The sequence below is a fragment of the Pocillopora verrucosa genome, chromosome 10, assembly GCF_036669915.1.
Source record: "Pocillopora verrucosa isolate sample1 chromosome 10, ASM3666991v2, whole genome shotgun sequence".
In the NCBI taxonomy this organism is placed as follows: Eukaryota; Metazoa; Cnidaria; class Anthozoa; order Scleractinia; family Pocilloporidae; genus Pocillopora; species Pocillopora verrucosa.
This window is the reverse complement of record NC_089321.1, coordinates 3,622,804-3,647,414: the sequence shown is the minus strand read 5'-3', so window position 1 is coordinate 3,647,414 and position 24,611 is coordinate 3,622,804. Positions and strand designations below refer to the sequence as shown.

General features: G+C 39.4%; 3 protein-coding genes across 3 annotated transcripts; all 3 read right to left on the bottom strand.

Annotated features, from left to right (window-relative positions):
• Positions 1-1,402: 1,402 nt before the first annotated feature.
• LOC131782102 (uncharacterized skeletal organic matrix protein 2) lies at positions 1,403-11,363 on the bottom strand. Its single transcript, XM_059098815.2, has 10 exons — positions 11,240-11,363; positions 9,721-9,930; positions 8,957-9,115; positions 7,823-8,017; positions 7,111-7,266; positions 5,886-6,068; positions 4,461-4,619; positions 3,405-3,614; positions 2,825-2,965; positions 1,403-1,780 (listed from the first exon to the last, which is right to left on the bottom strand). The coding sequence occupies exons 1-10, from the start codon at positions 11,289-11,291 to the stop codon at positions 1,569-1,571; spliced, it is 1,677 nt and encodes a 558-aa protein (XP_058954798.2). The 5' UTR covers positions 11,292-11,363; the 3' UTR covers positions 1,403-1,568.
• Positions 11,364-13,151: 1,788 nt separating this feature from the next.
• Positions 13,152-18,689, bottom strand: LOC131782164 (uncharacterized). The gene is made up of 5 exons (XM_059098885.2): positions 18,538-18,689; positions 17,617-17,734; positions 16,706-16,989; positions 16,405-16,579; positions 13,152-16,308 (listed from the first exon to the last, which is right to left on the bottom strand). Exons 1-5 carry the CDS (start codon positions 18,583-18,585, stop codon positions 13,457-13,459), a joined length of 3,477 nt encoding a protein of 1,158 aa, XP_058954868.2. The 5' UTR covers positions 18,586-18,689; the 3' UTR covers positions 13,152-13,456.
• A 492-nt stretch (positions 18,690-19,181) lies between these two features.
• Positions 19,182-21,865, bottom strand: LOC131782101 (uncharacterized). Its single transcript, XM_059098814.2, has one exon. It carries the CDS (start codon positions 21,820-21,822, stop codon positions 19,321-19,323), a length of 2,502 nt encoding a protein of 833 aa, XP_058954797.2. The 5' UTR covers positions 21,823-21,865; the 3' UTR covers positions 19,182-19,320.
• Between the last annotated feature and the right edge of the window lie 2,746 nt (positions 21,866-24,611).

Below are 24,611 nucleotides of genomic sequence, written 5' to 3'. Positions count from 1 at the left end.
AATCCCTCAGTCCTAAATTACCGAAAACTACATCACGCGAATGCCGCGACTAATCAAAGAACTTGTTTGGACTTAACCGGCGGTAAATTTCAAAATGAATCGGCGGAGCACGCGCCACACAATAGAGAAAATGGCCTGAAAATCATCAGAGGGGTGAATGTTTTCTCGGTTTCACTCAAATCACTTTGAATAGACTACTTTTATCACATGGCTCTATTTAGCACGGATGATAATTACATTTGCCACGGTAAAATTTTGTGAAAACTGCATCAAAAGGTTTTTGAACATCACGGCAAAAGTTGGTAGTCATATGAATTCTTACAAGTGGTCAGGATGATCCGATTTCATAGACTGAATTTACGTAAACACGACCAGAGCTCGATTGAGGCACCGTGAGCTTCCGAAAGAAGTCAAGCCAATATGCCGTTGTTTACCATTGACTAATTATTCAGGCTGGTTATTTTTATACTGTCAGTGCCTGTTTAGAAATCCGCCTCAATGCAATTGGACATTAGCCATCTCACACAGGCAGACAGACACCCACGCTGGTCAACCGAGAGCTTGATTCACGGCGTTTATAGGGAAATTTTATGTCTGGAAGGTTCTCGCGCTTCAAATTCCAACTGGGAGCGGGTCATTATGTTGGTCCCAAATAAACATAAAAATGATTTTAATTTATTTACAGTCAGTTATTCATCACTTGACCAAGGTCCAAGGGTTAAGCATCCTCTGCTCAACAGGAGACAGCTTTCACTCCCACCTCCACGGAGCTGTTGCCTTTTTTCTTCCTTTTTTTTTTGTCTCAAGTTTAATTCTGAACGCTTTTTCGATCAACTACGACCCACCCTGAATCACTCAAGCTGATTTGTTCCTCGTTTCCTGAAAACGATTTGGGAGAATCTTCCAGGCCTAGTGCTTACCGATCAAGTTCGCCATGCGAAAACGACTTAAACTCGGAGATTTTAGCTGTATCTAACAGACTTTTTGACCGATCCTAACGCATTCATTTATTGTCCCACTGACGGAAACATGTTATTTACAACCTTTTTTCGCCCCCAAGAGAAGTTAACTTCCTCCTTCCTGTACGATTTCCGTCTTGTTTTAATATTTACATTCACGTTATCATTCACTGTGCGCCTTAAAAGAAATATAACATCTGACATGAAATGAAAGTATGGGTTAGTCACGTTTATCATCCTTCCTGGGGTTCGTGACGTTTTCTGCGATTTTCGTGTACACAACGGATTTGAAATAAAATCAGACGTGACTGTGACAACTTGGACAGAACTATCACAAGTAGGATGGAAAGGAAAATCCGATTGGGTTATTGAAAAACGGACCAAACCTCTTATTGAACTGTCTGATATTGAAAAGAGCTTCAGAATACAAAGGAGAACAAAAATTTGATTAAACTTTGCCCTGTTTATTCTTTATGAAGATAATTCCAACAAAAGGATCAATAACTTGATGTTTTCTTGTCACAATCAAATTAATAGAAAAAGCCAGTAATAGATCACTAAATTTCCTATTTTACTTTCAGTCTTTCTTCGTTTTCTCATCTTCTGCTTTTATAACTGGTGAAAGATATGACCAAACGCGACTGCCAACGTATAGAACGACGCGAGTGTGAACGCGTAGAACGACGCGAGCCTACTGCCGCGACTTCCTTTAGTTGTTTTAGTTGACTCATTTGACGACACATTTGACGACTCAGTTGACGACACATTTGACGACTCAGTTGACAACGAAGAGCGATCAGTTGGTCGCTTTGTGCTGAAGCCTGTGCAAAAAAAGCAATTAATGGAAGATGTGAACTCTGACATTAAAAGAAGCTGCAATTCGTTATTTTGTTTTTCCCGTATGTTTCTTTTTATATTCCTTTTTGCTATTGCGATTTAAAGACAAATCTTGGCATACAACTTTCACTCTATTATGTTCTTAGTACCGCATTAGAGTTTAGATAGGGTAAGGGCGGAGTGGCATGCAATGTAAAATTATGTAAAAGGTATAACGAATGGCGACCATGTGGCAATGGGCTTATCTTCAGAATGACTTTACGTTAACTTTTGCTGTCATAAATAGATGAACAAACATGAACAACTGCCAAATTTGTTTATCCTAGGTTGCATCTTAATACAAAATTTCTTGTTCTTTATTCAGTTCTCGAAAATGGAATCATATTGGTCCATGCTGGGACCATCTTAGGTCGCCAATATCCAAGGCGACCTAGGGCAGGGCTTCCTCAGCCTTTCGACACATCGTAAGATGAGGAACCTAGCGCAGCAGCTAAAGTGTCCCCGTCAGTTCAACTACACTTGCAAGGGAGGGCAATCGATTCTAATGTTAGCTCATGTGGAGGGGTACGGCAGAAGGGTCAGGGGGGAGTAAAACAACGATATATTCGGCACTCACAAGGATTGAACTGCTTTTTTTCCAGTAAAGCCGGATTTGGGTCAACGCTATATACGCCAAATTGAACCCAGCTTTTGAAAGGAAATTGCGGAAAACACGCTAGCCAGTTAACATAAGGAAAGAAGATGAGAAAGACCCAAGAAAGAGCGTACATTTACAATTAGAAAGTCTTTGAGCCAAAAAGAGGCAAAGAAAAGAGAGGAAATGAAACGAAAGGCACGATTTGGAGTCAGAACTGAGGGAAGAGCGAAGCAGAAGATAGACAGAGCTCCAACGAAAAATGAAAATATTTGCATAGTCACGAAAATAGTAGGGATTATGCCGGGGTCCGCGCGTATATGAACTGAAATGAAACAAACTAAAATGCAAGAAAAATTATTTTGTAGTTTGCTCCCATCAAAATAATACACACCGTCGCTTCCAGGGTATGGTAGGAATACTTCTTTAGTGTTACACTTGTCGCCCGTACAGCAGTGAATTTTACATTCTGTTAACGTCCAAAGTTTACGGTCTTTCAGCAAGCCAGCGATAGCGGCACAAGCTGCTTTTTCGTCTATGCAAAGAAGACAAAAGTGATAAGGCCAGTGAAATAGCTTTTATCACTTGTTTTTTTTTTAATTAATATAAAAGGAATCGGTGTGTATTACGAGTTGGCTCATCATAGCTACTGAAAAACTGAATCAAGAGGAAAAGGCGTGGGCAAAAATAGAAGGATAACACATTTATCAGGAACTGTTTGCATGAAAAACAAAATAAATGATCCATCCAACGTATTAGCTATGTCGTCGGCCATGATATCGGCAATTTTTAACCGCTCATTTCAGGTTATGGGTCAAAACTGAAATATGTCCCTTGTTAAATTCCTCTCCTTTGCGTCACTATACCTAACAAAGTAGTTTCTTTCTTTTTTAGATAAAAGGAATTATTGATGTTTTAATAAATTACCAGCTAATCATATTAAGTATGATTGGTTTAATTTTGCAGGTGTTTACCTTCGCATGAATCAATACATCCCTGGACGTAACCACCATAGATTGAGGGAGATTGAAATCTCGATTCGTCCCAATATCTGATCGCTGCGGAATAACATTGCCTGGTACCCAGTGATTCTCGATCTCTGGCACAAACTTGAACTTTGCCGTCGTAACACCTTCCGCTGTTAACTTTGAGGCAATACAGACATTGCAGACTTTGTCCCGATGCTGTAAGGAAGAGTGATAACCAGTTTATTCAGATTAATAAACATGACTGAAATGTCTTGCGGTACAAAATCCTAGCAAAATGTCAAAACTTTTGGTGCCTCCCTGGGACAAAAATTTGACGTTTTATTTATTTTTTATTTATTTTCATTTTACCCCGATGATTCATGATTTATTTCATAATTCCTTTTTCGATATGTGTGATTCGCTTTTTTAACAATATCTCAATCCACGATTCCGTGGTTTTAAACAAGAAAATTGATGATTTTTTCCATTTTAACTGCTATGATTCACGATTCATTATTCCACTTCCGCCAAAGAAGTTCCTTATTTCGTCTAAGTATTTCAATTGTACGTGTGTACCTGTACGTGTACGTTGGTATTAAAGCCCATTTTTCCTTTCAAAGTTGATCACGTAATCAGTCAAACGTGGCTCATGGGGCCGCCACTTCAGGATTCCAGGGGCAAACTCTTACGAGGAAGCATCTACAAATGGGTATCTTGCAATGCCACAGTGTGCCCGATCATTGTATAGTACATATAAAAATAATTTTTCGAAAATGAGGCTTAAGTCCAACTCCGTAATAAAAGATATGAAAACCACAAGATTTGGCTTAAGTTAAGATTTTAAAACTTCCAAAATTCTAAAACGAACAAGTAACAAATTTGAAATGAAATTAAGAAGTCTCAAAAAAAGGTAAAACTTGGGGAAGTGACAACAAGAGTACAGGAAAGTGTCAGGTCAATTTTCAAAATCAAGGCTAAAGCTTGTGCCCACGCGTGAATGCTGAGAAGAAGAAGATCTGCCAAGATGGGGGGGGGAGGAGGTAAGTTGCGGCAATCTCTTACCTGGGGGCTGAAAAACTTGAATTGATGTAGCGTCCGACAACGTTGGGATATGAGTGTTACAGTTGCTACCAGTGCAGCACGTGATTTCGCACTGACCCAACGACCATCGTCTATTTGCTTTGATAAAGCCACCAATAGTTGAACAGGCTATCTTCTTTTCTGAAATAATAAATACAACCTAAAACTCTTACTCCTAAGATCTTATTAGCGATACATGGTGATAAACTAACCTATCATAAGGTTAGAAGAGAATTTGGTATTAAATTAACTTATTATCCCCTGAATGATATTTTTCCTTTACCTCATCACTTTTTTATCACTTTTTTGCGTCATAACGATCTTGCATTGATATTGTAAGGAGAAATTATGTCTTTGTCTTGTAGGAGAATTTTAAAGGGTCAAGCGGAGATCATTCAATACTGGTCTTCGAAAATTGCGTAAGGACAAAAAGCCGACGTTTTCTATCTGATAAGAAGTTTATCATATATTACGCAAACTACTTTACTGAGCCAACTGTTTTTAACCCTTTTCTTCTAAAGAAGCCCTCTTAGGGTGAACTAAAAAAAAAAAAAAAAATTCGGTTTGAAAAGTGTTTGGAGACAACATATGTACGTTTCGCTTTACATTATTGAATGATGTTACCGATAGGTCAACGATATACCTCTCCCATATCGACTATCTATGACAAAATATGTAGCGATTAGCGAAGCCAATGAGATTGCCGCATTTGTAAAAACGCATCATTGGATTTAGATACTTAATCGTAATAGAACCCGATGTGTCGATCATTAAAATAAGTTAAAGTTTTGAACAGCCTCCAGATTTGGACTAAAATCATCAAATCGTTTGTTCACGTTTTTTATGCCAGCTTCATAGACGATTCGGGTTTTGCCCTTCTCAACTATCTCGCGATAAAACTTCGGGCTCAACATCTACCGCATTGAGTGCTTCAATTAGGGGCTTTGTTTCTGTTTCCCGCCTTTTCGATTTTCGCATAATCCATTCAAATTCGTGCTCCTACACGATCACTTGAACCTAAAATTGTAAAACTGATGATCGCTTCTTTGTAAGGCCGTTGTTCGATCAAGTAACGACAGCATGTGGCAGATTAGAGTAGGCGATCAGGACACTGGCCAATCAGAACAGAGGAAACGAGGGTGTATCGTCTTTGATAACTCGGAGAAACACAAGAGGGCAAAACGAAATTACGGAAAATAATCGCTCAGTCACACTTAAACTGATTTTAAACAAAGATGATTCGAACAAACAAAATACATTATTTATATACACACGAAATATCCCTATAATTCACTTAGCTAACACGAAATATCGTTACAGAGGGCATTTAAACCATTTGAGTATGCAGCAGATCTATTGTTACCTCGCGTGTTTTAATATATTACAGGCTTCTACTCATTTAGTCACCTGAACAATCCACACATCCTCGATAAAAACCATTCACTTTGTTTCCATTTTGGTCTCGAAATGATCCAGCCATCGAGGCGCAGTGACTCGTGCCCAGTGAATCTTCACTTGTAGCGCAAAACTGAGGCTTTTGATTTGTCTTACATGAAGCTGAATCAGTCTCAAAGCAGCTATTACACTCAGCTGTTGGATCACAAAACAAATTCTTTATTGATGTACACACATAATTGAATTACTTTATTTAACCCCCTCCTGATCTCTGAACATGTTAGAAAGTTGATTTTATTTTAATTATTGGGTTCATTAACATTGAGGTTTAAATCGGAACAATGGCTACCTATATCTTTATTGCCGGCCCGCTCCACTGGGCAACAAGAGAGGTTACGAATGTTTGAATCCGATGTTAAAGCTGTTGCTTTTAACAAGATGGTATTTCCTAAAATCATCACAACATTTACTTCACTTGATAGTTGGCCTGGTCCTTCATGATGCCTGCATTTATTGCTACGGAATAAGTTTCTTCCAGCCATTTTCCCGCAGGCTTTTCTTTCTACTTGTTACAGAGGATCTATTTATACTCCTTAAAATTTTAGCTACTTAAGTTGAAGATAATTTTTTAAATCTTTCTCTTTAAAAGAAATCATCGTCAACTCCTCTATGTTTTTTAAGTCGTGAACATACATGGGGCGGCAGAATCCAAAATCGCAAAGGATTCTGTGGAGCATTAACCATCACAAGCTTTGAGTTATTGTAATTACCTGTAAACATGCAAGAACAAGAGAAAGATGTTTTTTTCGTCTTGTCACGAGCGTGGGACAAAGAAAAAATTCTGAGTACCCATGAGGAATCGAATCTCAGACCTTCGGATTTCGTGCTCCGATGCTCTGCCACTGAGCCACAGAGACTCCACGGTGAGCGAGGTCTATAACGAAGTTCATATGACACATGTCCTGCATACTGCTAGGATCAGCAATGTCGAAAGCGTAATGTTTGTAGATAGAAATAAGAGAGATGGTAAGTTTTGAGCTCGGTAAAGAAATAGAGAAAGATGCGAGTACAAGCTAACAAACTCGCCAATGCCTGTAAACATGCCAGAATTTCATTTATATTTTCTCTCAGATGGGCTCCCTGTGAAGCTGCTTAAGGCTTAGCAGAATTTCCCTTAATACGGTACCTACTTGGTTAGACTGAAAAAATATAAAAGCAGTGTGAAAAATCACATTACCTGTCTCTGGAAACACAGGTATGGCAGCTGGGGTCATTGTTGGGACCCCAGTGTTACAGTTTCGCGTCTGGCAGCAATCGATTGCACATTGTTGCATTGTCCATTCTCCATTCCTCTTGAAGAAACCACCTAAACTGAAACATGCTCGTTTTGCGTCTGAAATGCAGGAAATAAAAAACACAAACAAAAAGAAATCGTAAGACGGGTGGCTTACTGTAACAATAAATCTCTTTTTACTCGCTGAGACGTAAACCAGGTGAGAGAGATCTAGGAGAACAACCTTTGAACAAAAGCGGCGTTAATGCATACGCTAGAATGTATTTTTCCCCGATTCCAGACAAGAAATATCCATGTGAGCTTTGTGCCCTTCACGTCCGTGAGAAAGAGTAATAGGAAGATCACTTATACAGTACTCTAGGCCATGACTAGCAGTCAAGACATCTTGAAAATAATATGATTTGCTTCTGACAATTTATAAAAAAAAATTACTAATATAATCTTTCCTGGGGAAAATGCCTTCGCTAGTAATTATTCCACGTGACTTTGGAGGGAATGTTATATCAGGGCAGTTAAAATAAGCAAAGTTTCTAATCCTAGAAATTTCAAAATATGACCGGAAAACATGCCCCTATACCCTCCATTGCGTGGAGCTCCTTTTTTTGTAGCCTGCTCCCTTAAAAATTGCTAAATTTTCTTAAGTCTGTGGACTTACGTGTGCATTGAAGGCATCCTCGAAAGAAAGATTCATGGATTTTGCCATCCTTGTCGCGGTATTGTCCCAATACAGACGCACATTGGCCTGTGCCCAGTGACTTAGGATCTGTCACACAGGTTTGACTCTGTTCGTTTGCTGCGCAAGTACCTGCGTCTTTTTCACTGCAAGAGTTACATTTTTTGGGCCAGTCAGCTGATAAGAAAAGAAAACGGACACGTATTAACGTACTTTGTCGTTCATGAGAAATATTCGTAAATACAAGTAGTAAACTGTAACTCTAAAAAGAGATTCATCTTTAGCTGCTTTCCCGGACAATATAGAATTTAACGTCTGAGAATGAGTGTGGCATACGCCATACTGAGGGATAGATATTCTCTTCTTATTGTGACAGCAACAGACTGTTAGCAGTCTTGCGGTATGGAGCAGGAACCTTGAGTGACAAGGGATTAACCCTTTTACTCCCAAGATCTCATTAGCAATTCTCCTTACTGTCTGCAATACAGTTCTCATGTTGTCCGTATGGAGAATTTGGTATTGGATCAGCTAACAATCCTTTGATTGATATTTTTCTTTATTCTCATCACCTGTCTGCTTGATATTGTATTTTTATTGTAAGGAGAAATTTTGTCACGGTCACTCATGGGAGTTAAAGGGTTAAGACCATAAACGTTTGGGATGATCCAGGTCGACGAGGCAGTGGTCTACTTCCACACTTATAGGACGGTGCAAGAAAAAAAAAATAAGACATGTACTGTATCAACCTCAATAGAATTCGAAGGTACACACAGGCGGTTACAAACGAGACGAAATCACACATGTCGCAAAACAGCTCCGTGAGGTCCTGTTTAAACAGGTCCTTCGGTTAAATTGATCGCAAGTTTGTTTTTTAGAGAAGTTCTTGCATCAAGTCGTCTTTCCTTTTCAAGATTAGAGACAGATGTGCTTGAATCTCCAAAGTCGTCAACAACGCTAGCCAATAAGACTGGGAGTTTGACAATATGCCGGGAAAACAAAGGAGCCTTTGGTAGATCGGAAAATTAAACATTTCAAGAGGCTTACGTGAAATACATGTAACTAGCCCTTACAAAAGGTCAGCAAAAAGTTATCAAAGTTTTGTTTCTATCAGATTACCTTCTGGTGTAAAAACTCTTTTTCCGTCGCCAGTATGAAGGTTTGGAGTCTGCTTGTTACAGTTGTTACCAGTACAACACTCGATTGAACATTCCCGCACGCTCCATGTCTTCTGAGCCTTCAGGGCACCCATAAGAGCAAAACAGGCTGCAGTTTTATCTTCGAGAAAAGCAGGAAAAATAAATGCGCAAAGTTAGATTTCCATCCTCTTTGAAATTTAATCCCAAAGAAATAAGAAACGAAATATAACTTTCAAAACATTTCTTGACGTTGCCCCAGAGTTAAAGATTATTATGTAAATCGTCTCATTTTCAATTACAAGGTAAGGTTTTTTGGTTTTTACTCTTTCTTTTACTATCGTCTACGTTTTTATTACTTTTTTAACTTTTCACTTAATAACATCAGACATGTAATTTTTATATTGTGAAGAAATAAAGACTACTTTAGCACTTCAAACAAACAAAAAAGAAAGAAAGAAACATTCATTACTACTATCCTCTTTAGCGGGATTGGCCAGCGACTCACTTAGAAACCATTTGGCAAAAGCTAACACTGTTCAAATGTTAATTTTATATTTGCATTTAACCCCAGTCTCTGAATTAACGAGAGCTAGAGTATTATCCCAAAATTTCTTATGTTTGATCTGTTCGTGGCACAGGACGCTAAGGAGCAGTGGGTTCTCGTAATGAAAGAAAAACGAAAAAAAGGAGTTTCTAGAGATTTAAAAGTGCCTGTCAGAGGAGATTAAGCTGAGATCAATTTACCTCCGCAATCAATGCATCCTCGTATGAAGCCGTCATGTAGTTTATCATTTAGGATGTCAGTCTCGTTCCCATAATAAGAGATTGCTACGGAAGCACAGTGAGTGGTTCCCAGAGAGAGTGGATCTGAGGCACAGGTTTGGTTTTTCTGGTTTGCAGAGCAAGAGGCGTCGTCAGCTTCAATGCATGAGTGACACTGTGTGGGACCGGCGTCTGTCGAAGGAAAAACAGACACCAAGGAAACAACATTCGTAAATAAGCAACTGCAAATGAACAAACGCAAAACTCAAGCAAACAAAAGAGAGGGACGCTATTGACGGCGCCTTTCTCTGCACACGACTCTATGTTATTCCCCCACTTGCTGGGATGAATATGACAACTCTGTTCGTTTTAATCTTCGTTACGAGCGGTTACTGCTGAGCTCTGCCAATGGGACGCAAATGACTTTCTCTGGCCGTGGCTTATTCGCAGTTAAACCAGTAAAGAAAAGGGGGAAAAAAGTCAAAAACAAAAGCAATCAAAAGGCAAAAACAAACAAAGAAAGGTGCCTAACAACAAATGAATTAAATGAATGTCCTTTTGACAAGTCATGACCTGTCACGCACGGGCATTTCTGCAGCAAAGGAAAAAGGAAAGTAGGAAACTTTGGTGTGGTTGTCGTATTTACACCAGACCTTCCCATGCTTCTCACACCAACTTGGCTTCACAAAAAAAAACATTCTCAAATTTAAATAAAACTCTTTTTTAAGTTCATTTTTTCCGAACTGGCAAAACAAATAAATCGAACGGTAAATGGAGCCTTTATTTAAACTTCGCCATTTCAAGTTAATCGAGGCAAAATCTGAAGTAACGTTCGTCTAAGGCTACGATCAAAATATCGTGCCAAAATTTTCAGTTCCACTCGTAGAAATCTTTTTTTTCCTTTTTTTTTTAGACATTGAGATAGTTTACCGTTCGCAGTTGCTTTTAGTCAAATAATTTCATCACGCAGGTAACAGGATAGGTGGGACATGATACACAGGAGACATCTTAAGCAAGGGTCACTATTTCCAGACCTGCTCATAAGGCTGCGAATACTTTAATCTTCCACAACACATAATTGCAAGGCTGTGAAACAGTATCAATCAACAATTCAGGCTCTTAACGGAGTTTACTTTGCCTTAAATATCTTCTAAAATGTTGAAACAACACGAAATTGAGAACGATTGAACAACTTGATGTATGTTAGAAAGACATAACTCCGAGCATTTCACAATAATCTGAATGAGGCTTACAAAACAAGTCCCTATTTTCATAAATAAGGAAAACTGTGGAACTTAATTTAGATTCATGAATTCACTATCATGTATAAAATTAGCCGGTTGCTGTTTAGTCTGACAAAGTCAAGACAAGTACTAAGTGACTTGAATATTTTTTTACGGGCGGTTGAGTTTCTCAAAGAATAACAAATTACTCCTCGGCTCTCAACGAGCTTAAGGCGTTTAACCGAGCAGTGCTATATTCAATGCAATTTAGTACTTACCAACTGCATTTATCGAGAGGCAGCAGATCGCGAAGTAAACAAACGCTTTCATGGTTGCGTACCAAAAGAGAACGAAATTTCCACTTTCACGAGTGAAATACACCGTGGTGAAACCGCGATAACGATCAACGGTCTGCTGCGAGGCGATGCGGAAAGTAGAACGAAAAGAGAGGAGTGGAACTTGAGGTCCTTCTGAGCGTGCGCATGCACAGCAGCATAGCCGAAATTATTTCGTTACCGTCAAAAAAAAAGCAGGTGATTGGCAAATCTAATCAGCTTAATGAATTCTGAAATTCAAATTTTCTTTTGCCTCACGGAATCACGCGGAGAGTTATTTATAATTACAAAGATTCAACGGCATGTGTTATAGCGTGACATACCGGCCGTGATTCCTGACTCACGCCTTTTAATCTAGCGCATTGGATAGGATATCACAACTGCCTTCCAAGTGCTAGGTTAGAGTCCACTTAAGCTGCTATATTGAATGACCTACAGTAACCTTGGTTCGCCTTAAGATCTGATTACTTTTATATCGAGGAATTCTAATAAAGTTTGGAATTTCTATCTTTCGATCTAATTCCCTTTTCCCCTTAGAGGACGCGCAAAAATCATGTGAGAAATCCTCCTCAGACAAACAAGTTGACTGACACCTCACCTGTGATGCAAAGCAAGTGGCAGAGTTGCCCTCGTATTTAATTTGGAGGCTCCGAATCAGCTATTATTGGTTTTAGACCGCACGCACAAAAAAAGTCACTTAAAGGGTCAAAATAGAGACGATCTCCCTTAAAGGTGACATTCCAAGGAAGTGTACTTTCTTATCGATATGACACATGTCAAGTTGTGCAATAAGACACTTCAGAGACGGACAGAAAACATATTAGAAGCAAAGGAACTCCTTTATGCTTTTGGTGGTTGCTCACCACGAGGAAACCACGTGGGCGACAGCAACGAGAACGTCGCAAAACAAAAGATCTATTTAGCAGAACAATAGCAAAACACGTGCCTTTTAAAGCTCAACACTGCATTTATATGTTATACCGAAGTGAAGATGTCGTGCCGTCAGCGTCACGAGCTATTGGCGTAAGTCTTAGAGGAAAGCAAATTACGTTTTTTCAGGAACGTTAACCGGTGAAAGTCTTAGGGGAAAGTCTATAACGTTTTTTCAGCAACGTTTTATCAGACGTCGCCGTAGTGACATCACAAACTCCCTAATGATAAGCGATGTCTGAGGCATGTAACAGGGGTTTAATCGATAAGGTTGCCGTCCTTCAAGCCTAGGCTGATAAACACGTACACATGCGTTTCCTTGTATTCTTAGAAGAACCAACCACACTAAGACTGAGCAAATAGGAGAAAAATTGATCGTGACCAGTATGAAATGCATCCCGCTTCGTTTTTTTAAAGGTCATTTTGTCGCTAAGTCTTTTCAGCACTCAAACGCCACAGGCCTATGTCACGTTAGACACCTTCACTACGTTCGTTGAACAATACAGATAGCAAACTCCCCACCTTACTTTGATAGTCAATGTACCAAACTAGACACCTTCACTACGCTCGTTGGATAGTACAGATAGAAAACTCCCCTCCTTACTTTGATAGTCAATGTACCAAACTAGACACCTTCACTACGCTCGTTGGATAGTACAGATAGAAAACTCCCCTCCTTACTTTGATAGTCAATGTACCAAACTAGACACCTTCACTACGCTCGTTGGATAGTACAGATAGAAAACTCCACTCCTTACTTTGATAGTCAATGTACCAAACTAGACACCTTCACTACGCTCGTTGGATAGTACAGATAGAAAACTCCCCTCCTTACTTTGATAGTCAATATACCAAACTAGATATTAATAAATTTGTATTTATTGACCCAACAGTTAGCAAATGCTTTGCCATTGCAAAAAAAGGAATCTTTTCTCAAAACGTCAGTTGCAACAAATTTTTTACCTCAAAAATTTTTCAGTTTCTTTGAAGATTGGAGATATAAAAAATATCTGTTACGCTAATCAACCAATCCAGAAACACATCCTCTCATACTAGACTATCATTTTTTGTAATCCACTATCTAGCACAGGTCAAATAAATCAATATCATTCATATCCCTTGTTAAAAAAGCATCCATCAGGAACAGCAAATGAGAGATGAAACAAAACAAAAACACAGTCACGTGTATGATCTGGCACGCAAAAACGCGAATTAAAAAAAGTACACACCCTATCTATTCCTGGAAAATTGCACTGCATGCTTTACTCTCAGCCTAAAATTATGGGATGTATTCCCTAAACGTCTAATTGCTAAAAGAAAGTGAATTGTCCTTCGAGGCAAAAAAATGGAAAATGGTACTTTTCGCGAAACGAAAACTCTATTGGTATCAACTTCTATTAAAGAAATAGTGACTTTATACGTTCTGTCGTTGCAAGTATTTGAAATTTCAAAACTAGTGCTCCTTCTCCTACGGTTCCTATAAAAAAGAAGAAGACAGCTTTGATGGATATCTTTTATCCTAGTTTGTGATCCAAAGCTGTTGGATCGTGAAATGATGTTCAAGACATCCTCTCTGTTTTTAATCTTTATCCATCTTTGCTTTGTTTTTTGCTTAGGATGTTTTTTACTATCACAAACACACAATCCTAAACTAACTGTGGTGTCCACGCATTTTCGAAAATGTCTGTAAATAGTGACACGCTCGTGAACTATAAGTTTTGCAAAGGAGTTTTGGTTCTTTAACACCCGAGGATATTTGATTTGCACCTCGAAAATCTCCTGTCCCGGTGTTACGATAATATCCATGGTTGTGACGTAATGTTTTCCCTGGGAGCGACGCCGAATCTTGGTAAAGCTCTCTCCAACCAAGCGTTGACAATTTCCATAACCTCCAGCCTGCTTGTCGCCCCTCAGAAACTGCTCTTGAATTTGGTTGTTTATAGTTCCAAGGGCAAATTCTGCTAGCCAAGTAAATCGTTTATCGTTATCTGGAAAATTTGTTTCCCAGCCTTGGCACTTGCAAACCGCCAGAGGTTTCCTCGGTAAATCTGCGCACGTGCGATTGGCAGGAATTAAATCAAATATGCCTTTGTCTTTTATACTAGACGAGTTTGTTGCTTTCCCTAAAGACATAAGACCATTGTGAATATCCAGAGTATTGATGATACGGTTTTGATTCTGCTCTAGGGCGTGGAGTGTTCGTCGACCTAGGATTGCTGCCACTTTGTCTGGAATTACAATAAAAAATAATGGATCGTATTTTTCGGTTCTTCCTTCCCTTGTGTGAAATGAATATTTAGTTGTTTTTGGACCGTGATCTGAAAGCACAATAGTCAACGTGTCTTCCATTTTAGCCATGTTTTTAATGTATTGTGAAAGTCTTTTGTCGATTTGTCGAATGCGAGATCCAGTTATTTCGTGTCCCGTGTTAAGATGTGTGTATGATAGAAGTCTGGTTTTTTTCCCTATCTTTAGCACATTGTTGTAAATCTTCTCGTTATAATCAAGAAAGTATTCCGCGAAAGGTTTTCCATCGAAGCACACTTTCTTCGGATGGTTAAATTGATTGGTTGTTTTATGGCGCTTGAAAATTTCACAGGAAGCATGCGATAAACCAAAATCGTCTATATTGTAATTCTTGACCTTTTCAAGAAACCTTTTCCAACGGTTGGCAAACTCGTGTTTGTATCGTGGCATTTTACCCTGATATACATTGTCTGTAAACAGCGAACCCCACGAATCATACCAACAGCTGTCTTCTTGAAGCAATGTGTAATAACCAAGCTGTTTGAATTTTCCAAATAGAACCTCTATACCATAAGTCTCATTTTCATGCCTTCCAAAAGCACTCAAGTCTATCCTACCAGACATTAAAGCCCTGATATTGGGGAAAGTATATGAAGCTAAGCTATGTAGTAACTCAAAATCCATTACAGTAGCGTTGTACGATTCTAAATGATCTATTTCTCTCAGGGACGTGACCGTTTTTGGAAGTGTTCGGTAGAAATGCGGTCGTGACACAGAATCAAGCACCAAAATGTTAAGGTTGAACTTCGCCTCATCGCTTACTCTACTACTAGTAGTTTTTTGCGCTATGGGAAATGTCATCAACTGTTCGATGAAACCTGTCCTACCTTTGCGAACACAAAGGAGAAGGCAAAAATTAAAGTTGAGGGTGTAATTTGTGTTTATGTATCTCTCGAGGTACTTTTCAAGCCCCCGTGAAGTGAAAAAGCGTTTCCACAGATGGCGTTCCTCGAGGATTCCATAAATAGGACTGTACTCTAGGACGTACACAGGATTTGTTCCGCACAATGATGTATTACACGCAACAACTGGTATCCTTAAGTTAGGAAATTGCCTGATAATATTGATCAAACACATCGGCTCCTCTGGTGGACTGTTTCCGCAGGTTAGAGGTTTGCCTCCAAGATCATAGTCTTGAAATGCCTTCAAACAACTCCGAAAGGAACGGTTTCGTGGAACACAGTGGACATTCTCAGGCAACATTCTAAGTTTTCGTACTTGCAGGAGTGGACAAACTGATGTTCTATTGTAATGTTTAGGTGTAACCGATTTGTCATTAAAAAATAGCGATGGTGATTTTGTTATCGAAAGGCTGGGAGCCGGTGAAAATCCAATAGGTGGTGGAATTGGTTTGTTTAAATGAAATGTAGAGGATCTCCGGTTTCCGTTATTCCTGAAGCCTTGAGATACCAGCAGATTAACTGACGGTTGACTGAAATTATCAGAATCACTTAGATTTAATATCTTTTTTGATTTTTGAAAAAGTAAGTTTTTCTCACTGACAACACTGTTCAGCTCTTTTGGGATTAAAGGTTGCTGATTCTCTTTAAGGATAACTTTCGATGACAAACCCTTTAAAATTGCAATTGTCGAAGGAGAAAATCTTGCATTCTTCTTTTTTTGTGATGTGGGCTGTATAGAATTGACCAAGTCGTGCTTAGAATTACCTGGGGTATCCGTCATTCTCTCTTTTGATAATGGAAATGATCCTTTATAGCGGCTACTGATGGACAAATCATTCCAAGTGTCACCTTCCTTATCTTTGCCATCCTCCTTATTATGGTCATCATCACTATGACGCTCATCATCATCATCATCATTGTGATCATCAGTCTTCTGATAATTATTTAGTTTGTTGTCATGGCCACTATCATTGTCGTCATCGTCGTCACCTTCCTTTCCATTGCGATCCTTATTTTTATGGATATCATCACTATGACGTTCATCATCATCATCATCATCATCATCATTGTGTTCATCGATGTTCTCAGAGTGATCCAGTTTGTCGTCATGGTCCATATCATTGTCGTCACCGTCGTCACCTTCCTTTCGATTACGATCCTTCTGATTATGGTCATCATCACTGTGATGTTCATCATCATCATCATCATCATCATCATCATCATCATCATTGTCATCATGGGTCTCCTCACTGTGATCCAGTTTGTTAACATGGTCATTATCATCTTCGTCATCATTAGCATTGCTGTCGCCACCTTCATCATCATCATCATCATCATCATCACTTGGTAATAGCGTGATATTTTTGTTTCTCCTTCCCTGAGGCATTCTACTTTTGCCCGTTTTCATGGCATGAAATACTTCTTCTCCTGGTGTTTCGATGTGCAGTACATCAGAAATGCCAGCTATCGAATTTCGTCTGGTTGTTACATCCCCGAAAAAGGTCTCGTCTTCACGCCGCTGGCTCATAATGCGATCCAAAAAGAGATTTTCCCCTGTAAATACAAATACTGGGAATTGAATGTGACAGTAAAATCAGCACACGAGCCAGGAGCCCCCCCCCCCTTGCCGGATCTTATCCAGGTTTGCATAGCATCAAGAGACTGTGAGGAGCGCAACACCCCCCTCCCCTCCCTCAGAGTTATGTCAGTCTCCCTGGAAGATCAGAGATGAAATATCTTGCTACATTTGTTTAAAGCTAATATTTTGTCGCTTCCTTTAAATTGGGGGCAGCTTTGTACAGTGCACAATTGGATGTAAACGATCTAGATTTTACACCTAGAATAGCTGACGCATTATTTCAAAATACTTCGAGTTGTTATTTCTGTTCCTGTTTTATTTTTTACTTTGCTTTTATGCCATCATTGCAAAGTTTTGGTGTTGATTTTTTTGACGAAATGAGCTCGAAATTTCCTTTATATTTTGTTCTTAAATTGAACACTTTTTGTACAAAAGCACTTATAGTGTTGAGAGCGAAGTATCGAGGCTTTCCCACAGTTAGCAAAAGTAATTTTTTAAATTTCAGCCAACCAACACCTTTGACCGAGGAAATGCTTCATACAGAGGCTTAAACTCATGAGCGTTGCGCTAATGTTCTTTCTCCTCTTCTTTATCTGACTTACCCTGTATCTGTATGTCTTCTTTAGGAGTTACTGCTGTGTACTGTTCCATTCGGAAGAAATCCCTCACAGTGCCAAGATAAACGACTGTTGCAACAACGACCACAATGACAAAAAACGCCTTGATAAAAAGAAGACAATTAAAACCAAAAATCTCTCTTGATAAGAATAATTTTCTGCCGTTAGCCAAATACTAGTTTATTGATTCCTGCGAGTACTAATTGCTCTTTTTGATACTTTAGGGCAGATTGCAGAAGCCATCAAAATGGTTTTGGAACAATTTGAACCACATCTCTCAGAATGCAGCATTGGACACCCAATTTCCTTTTTCATATCTATATTTTTTCGGGTAAAATTACACCTTTCTACCGACAAGTTTTCCCATATTTTGACTCGGATTTTTTTTCACGTTGTCGACTGTCATATTGGCGATATTTTGATTGTGTAGGTCAGTTACGGGTCGATGATTCTGAAAAGCGAAGTGAGGTAAATGTTTTGTTTCCACTCAATTGATAGCAAAATACTGAAACCAAACGAATTTGCTACGAACAATAAAACACCATGGAGCGTTTTAAAGATTAAAGCGAGTAAACAAGGTGCTCAAAACGCTCTGTAAGATATGTCACTGACCGTATCTATTTACAGTAAATTGGCTTGATATGGGCTTATTGCTGAGACATCTGTGTGTGTGTTTTGGAGTCTGTTTTAGTCGTAAATCCTCTCTATAATATTTTGAAAACAATTTGAAAACTACTTGATTTTATGCATCGCGAAGTGTAACTTTTCAAGCAACCTGAACGACATTTTGCCATCGAGACAATTTGAAATTATCCTTCAATTTCTTGGAAAAATTCCCTTAAAAGCTTTTCCTTTTGCGTTAAAAAGCTTAGATAAAAGACACCTTATTAAGGATAATCTTCTGACCTTCTTGTTGCGGAGAACTAGCAAGCTTGCTATCGATTGAAGCCTCATTCTTTTCTGTCTGTCTGGCGGTCACAGATGTACTGAGTAATATTTTTCGGGCCCCACAAGGCTCTTGTATTGTCATCTCACTCGATTGCTAATAGCTGCTTCATTCTTAGGCTCTCTTCTCCAAGACATTACATGCAAATTGAAGCCGGCGCTCACCTTAGATAACTGATTGAGCGTTTTTCACATCAGTGTTACTCTATCGATTGATCACTTAAAGCAACAGGTTGTACCTGCAAAGTCACGTGGTAATGTCTCTTGAGCAGCCCGCGGAATGAAGAAACAACCTGCTATACGACAAATAATTAGGGGGGGTCATCTTTACATCTAGAAGTCGATTTTTTTTATTCTCTCAAATAAAAGTTCCCTTTGATTGCAAACTTTTGGCCACATTATCTAAAAAATTCGGAGACTTCTCTCGGATTCATCAGCCGGTAATCCGATACTAACGGATATGACGGGAGGAATTACAGGAACAAAGCCAATTAAGCGACGCAATTTAAAAATAAAATGAAACTCAAATGGTTTAAGCTAAAGGTAGAAGGTGAAAAAGCAATCGATTTGAATCACACAGATAGAATATATTTACAGTCCCTTGGGCTCTATTTACAGTACACTTAAAACATTAGACAAAGGTAATAACATTTAAAAAGTTTCATTTTGTTGATTTATCAAATAAATGTGCTTTCGAATTAAGTTTAAATTAATGTTTCTGGTCTATAAGCTGACAGACTAATGTCAAACATTATAACCCACAAATGATGTCTTTAGGTAAAAACCGTAAGGTTTTTCCACGTAATGGACGCTCAGTGCAAAGTGCACTGTGTTTGGTTCCAGCATGATAGAAAAAGGCAGTTTTCTTGTTAATAAGGTTTTTCCGTTTCCTCTCCCTGTAATTCTGACTTTGTACCTTCGCCTCTTGCAAGCGTTCGCTACTTCGAAGGCTACGCTAAGGTTTTTACGTTTCCGTGTTACTAATAACAAGCACGACTCACTTAAGTCTTTGACTTCAGAGTTTGTACCAAAACTATTTGCTCTAAACACGGTTTCCAATACGTCTGATCCGGTTCTAACCTCGAACCATTTCCACGCATTATTATTGCTTATGTTTCTTCCATAGTGATGCGAATCGCAAACACATAATTGCACCTTGACATGTTCATCGACGCATTTCTCGTATTTGCGATATATACTCACTCTCCGCTTTCCCATTACAGCGGGAAAAGTCTTCCGCCTTTCTGCTAAGACTCCTAAAGGGTATCTCAATAAAATTTCAAATATCTCCTTCCCTGGTAGTACAATTAGATCCATAGTCAAAAAATACTCTTCACCAACCTTCCTCCTGCGTATTTTTTCAAAACGATGTCCAACTAAACGTTGGCATTTTCCAAACCCCCCGGCAGCATCGGGAGTTGTGAGATAATCATCCTGAATTTTATTGTTAAGTAGTCCCAAACCAAATTCGGCGAGGAATATAAATTGAGGGTCATTATCAGGAAACTTTTGGTCCCAGCCCTCGCACTTGCAAACAGCTGAAGGTTTGATCGATAGATCAGCGCACGTACGATTGGCTGGTATTTCTGAGAAGAGACCTTCCTTTGAGTAAGAATCGGAAGTCGACCTTTCAGAATCTCCGATCGACATCACTGTGTTGTGAAGATCCAAAGTTGTTAGAAGACGCTTCTGGTTTGTGATCATCGCACGCATGCGTCGTAATCCTAGAATATTAGCCACGTTTTCTGGAACTATAGCAAATAGCAACGAATCGTAAATCTCTCCTCGCCCCTCCATTGTTTGGAACGAGAACTTCGTGGTTTTTGGTCCGTGATCGGAGAAAACAAGTGTCAGAGTGTCTTCTTCGTGCGCTATAGCGTGTAAATACCCTGATACAGCGTAATCAATTTGTCTTATGCGGGTTCCAGTTACTTCATGTCCGGCATTCAGATGTGTATAGGCAAATATTGGTTGTCTTTTACCGGAATCAATATATCCTTGAAAGACACTAAGGGAATAATCCAAGAAAAGCTCGGAATACACTTTACCCCCGAAGCAAATTTTGAGCGGCCGATTAAATTGGTTAGTTACATTGTACTGTTTGAAAACGTCACATGATGAATACGAAAGGCCGTAGTCATCCACATGATAACCGTTTACCACATCCTGAAATCCGCTCCAGCGATTTTGGAATTCCTTTCGACTGTGAGGTGTCTTGTTTTGAAATATATTGTTGGTGAATAAGGATCCCCACTCGTCAAACCAGCAGCTATCCTCTTGCAAGAGAGTGTAATAACCTTGGTTCTTCATCTTCTTATACAGCACTTCTATTTGGTATGTGCCATTTGAATGCTCGATGTAGTTGAAATCGCTTTTCCCAGACATAAAGGCTCTGATATTGTGAAAGGTGAACGGCGCTGAACTTTGCAATAACTCGAAGTCTAGCACCGTTGCGTTTATTGACTTATTGTAAACAATGTTTCGTAGCGTGCTGACTGTTTTAGGCAGCGAACGATAAAAATGTGCACGCGATACTGAATCCAGCATTACGATGTTGATGTTTATTAGACTGGGGTCTTTCTTATTTGGTAGAAATTCTGAGTCCTCTATATCTAATAACGGAGGAAACATCAGGATTTGCTGGGCGTATTTCTTACGCCCTGTTTTGCATCGAAGAAAGCAGAAGCTAAATTTGCGCAACGTGTTCACGATTACAAAGTGTCCCAGAAATCTTTCAAGAGCCGTGGAATTGTTAAACGTATATCCCTCTTTCTCTTTGTCCACCACGCCCTCCAACGGGTGAATTCCCGTGACGCTCACGGGATGTCCCTTGCAAATTGATAGGTCACATTGAATTGTTAGCTTACTTTCGGGACTTGCTCGCCATGTTTCTTCAATTGAGCAAATATCTTTCCCAGGCCCTTCATTGCACTGAGGAATTTTTTGGTGGTTTCTGTATTCTTTATTTGCCTTTTGACAGTCCTCATCCGTCGATACGTGTGCAACGCATGATACGTTCTCTTTCTGTTTCATCTGCTGTTTCGTGCTTTTAAATTTTCTCATACCCATATATGGACAAGCCGTCCCTATCGGAAACTCCCCTGGACCTTCCCAGTCTTCTTCAAACAATGTCTCAAAGACGTTAGCTCTTTCGCTAACCACACGATTGCGGCCATCTATCGTTTGCGACTTGCTAGGCACATCATGTTTATTACTGGCATTCCCGATGTTAGAAGATGGAGACATTTCCCTCAAAGATTCCTTCAGAACATCGGTGAAAGGAGGTAAAGATTTCTCGGTGTTCTTTCTGGGAAGTGGCTCGCTTTCAGACGCAGAATCCCAAAGCTGATCGAAACTGTTAGTTTCATTGTCCATCTCATGTGACATATCCTCAGAAATATTCCCAGTAGGTCCCTGCATCACAGTGTTCTTAGCGCTTTCAGTTATGCTTTCTCCCTCCACTTCATCCCACCAATTTTCAGGGCTCGTAGTGACACTTTTAAGCTTGGGAGCAGTGGTTGATAGTGGTAACTTAGAAGAAAATGTCGTGTCATCTGCAGATGCACCTTTTGTCGAAGAAAACATATATTTCTCAGTGGACAACTAAATTTATACATCAAGAGTTAGTTTAAATTTATCATACGTGGTTATTTTCTGAAAATGATCGACAAAAAACTGAGCGCCTCGATGACCAGGAGGCTATATTGGGCAAATTTAAAATCCATAACCTGTTGATTATTTGCGTGGGAAAGATAAAAGCATGCAAGCTCCGATGGCAGTTTTGTTAAGTGAAATTCTTGCGATCTTGTTTATTCATGCATTTTTATAGTTGTTTCCATTTATAGTTATGCTTGATTCTGAACGAGGCGCTAAGAAGTCATGTTTATTATGAATTTTATTTGAATTACCTTTTATAATGGTACTGTCAATGTCTGCTGCAAACAAAGCAAAATGCCTCATTTGCGTTCTTGTAGTCCAAAAGTAAAGTCCAAGGGCCGCGGCAGCTACAAGCAGAAAGAAAGCCTGTTGGGAAAGAGAAATTTGTCAAAATGGAATCCACAGACCTGGGCTATCGACTAAGACTAGGACTAGGGCTAAGACTTACATAATAAAAGAGCTGAATTGCTTATTCAGCTACCTCACCAACTCACCATTGATTAATGGACTGGTTGTCAAATATCTCTCTTATCTGTTTAGTCTGTCTATTTGTCTTTCCGGTAATTTAGTATTAACAACTGAGTTGATAACGTAAATTGGCCACCATAAAGAGTTTAAAAGCTGACGTTTCGAACAATGGCCCTTTGTCAGAGCGAAACATTCGAAACAATCGCCTAGACGAAGGGCTAATGCTCGAAACGTCAGCTTTTAAATTAAACTCTTTACGGTGGCCAATTTACGCTATCAACTCAGTTGGTAAAACTAAATTACCCTGTTATACTCTCCCATCGACGCAGCAGAAACTTACTCCCTTTTGCATTTCTTTCCGTCCGTTCGATCCCGCATCCGTATTCCATCTATGCTGCCTGTTAAACCTATATGTCATTGTCTGTCTGTATGTCTCATCACAACAGGTATTGGAATCTGAATTTGGATTTATCCATCTGTTTTATCAGTCCAGGTCCATCTGTCTGGTGGTCCGTCTGTCAGTTGATTGGTTTGTAGATAGTCATGCGGCCAGGTGGACCAAACCGTTGAGGTCATTTAAACCGGGTATTAAAGATGCAGTCTGACTCTAAATTCCGTCAGGCGGTCCCACGAGGTTAGCTGGTCAATCAGCTTGATTACTAATGGTAATAGGACCAAGTGGAGTCCAATTCGGTCCGTTATCTTACGAGTGATTATCCAAATCAGACGACCGAGAAGTGGGAGTCAGATCTACTAATCACGAGTATGATTTCAGACAGAATTGGACGATTCGAAGTCCCGTTACCAGCCAATAAAAATTATGAAAAATTTGAGAAATAAACTAGACATCGCTTATACTTTTTCATAAAAAAAACAGTTAATTCAGCGAAATGCACGACCACACACATGACGCGTACCGTCCATTTACACGGGCATGACGTTTCAACTATCCTATTACACTGTCCAATTACAAGCATGACGCGTACACTGTTCTATTAGTGCTCGAGCCGGGGTGGTGATGGCCAGTCGAGAATTTTATTATAGTTTTGATTTTAAGTCAAACGGTCAGGGAGTACTCGATCAATCAGGAGGCTTAAAATATTTGTCAAAGGGGAAGCAATTTTTTAATTTGAATCAAGCATCACACATTCTGTCAAACTAGTTTCCAACTGAGGAACGATTTCTAAGTATGAGCAAACGTGTTCGTTGGATTCGAAAGATCACTTGCTTGGGAAATTAAAGCAAAATGTATGATTTTAGTATTTCGTTGTCCAATTTAAGCTACGAAATTGTAAACTTCTGCTAGGCCAAATCTTTTAGTTTGTTTATGCTGTTCACACTCCTTAAGATGATATCGTATGATGTCGAAATCTACTTAAGCCATGCGATGTTGAAGGCACCTTTTTTCGGTTTTTGGGACATACATGTCGTCGTTGTGAAAGTGATGGTCGCAATCGCAGTCTTTCTGATCGAGTTCGTTCCGATCGTAGCTGTCGCAATCGTCGTTGTCGCGATCGTGGTCATTGTCATCGTGATCGCCCCGATCGTAGTCGAACGGATCGCGGTCGACCCCATCGTAGTCGTCCCGATCAGGGTCGACGCGATCGTGGTCGTTCCGATCGTACACAGTCGTCTGTGATCATTTGCTGGTTTATATACAATTGTTCTGATCGTCTGAACACTAGGGTTAGGGAAAACGAGAGTGATTGGCACGATGGTATGGAAAGAATGCTTCAGTTTTGATAACATGATAGGAAAGTGCCTTACGTCTCGTGACAGTCAAAGAAAGGCGTTGTATCTGAAGCTCTAATAATAACCATCACTAAAATGGACTGGTGTTTGTTACATATAATCATTGTTCCATGATAAGGAATGTCAAAGAGAATGTAGAATTATTCAAATAAAGCCCA

What these genes read in the sequence shown, in the direction of transcription:
- LOC131782102 (XM_059098815.2), bottom strand. Translation starts at nt 11,291, where the DNA reads ATGAAAGCGTTTGTTTACTTCGCGATCTGCTGCCTCTCGATAAATGCA. An exon ending in TCAAGTTTTTCAGCCCCCAG is followed by an intron (nt 3,615 to 4,460) that starts GTAAGAGATTGC and finishes TCTTCCTTACAG; the next exon opens with CATCGGGACAAAGTCTGCAA. An exon ending in ACCATACCCTGGAAGCGACG is followed by an intron (nt 1,781 to 2,824) that starts GTGTGTATTATT and finishes TTTTTTGCACAG; the next exon opens with GCTTCAGCACAAAGCGACCA.
- LOC131782101 (XM_059098814.2), bottom strand. Translation starts at nt 21,822, where the DNA reads ATGTCTCCATCTTCTAACATCGGGAATGCCAGTAATAAACATGATGTG.
- LOC131782164 (XM_059098885.2), bottom strand. Translation starts at nt 18,585, where the DNA reads ATGAGGCTTCAATCGATAGCAAGCTTGCTAGTTCTCCGCAACAAGAAG. An exon ending in TAGTTCTCCGCAACAAGAAG is followed by an intron (nt 17,735 to 18,537) that starts GTCAGAAGATTA and finishes CTTTTTATCAAG; the next exon opens with GCGTTTTTTGTCATTGTGGT. An exon ending in TGACGACGATGACGACAATG is followed by an intron (nt 16,309 to 16,404) that starts ATAGTGGCCATG and finishes ATGACCATAATA; the next exon opens with AGGAGGATGGCAAAGATAAG.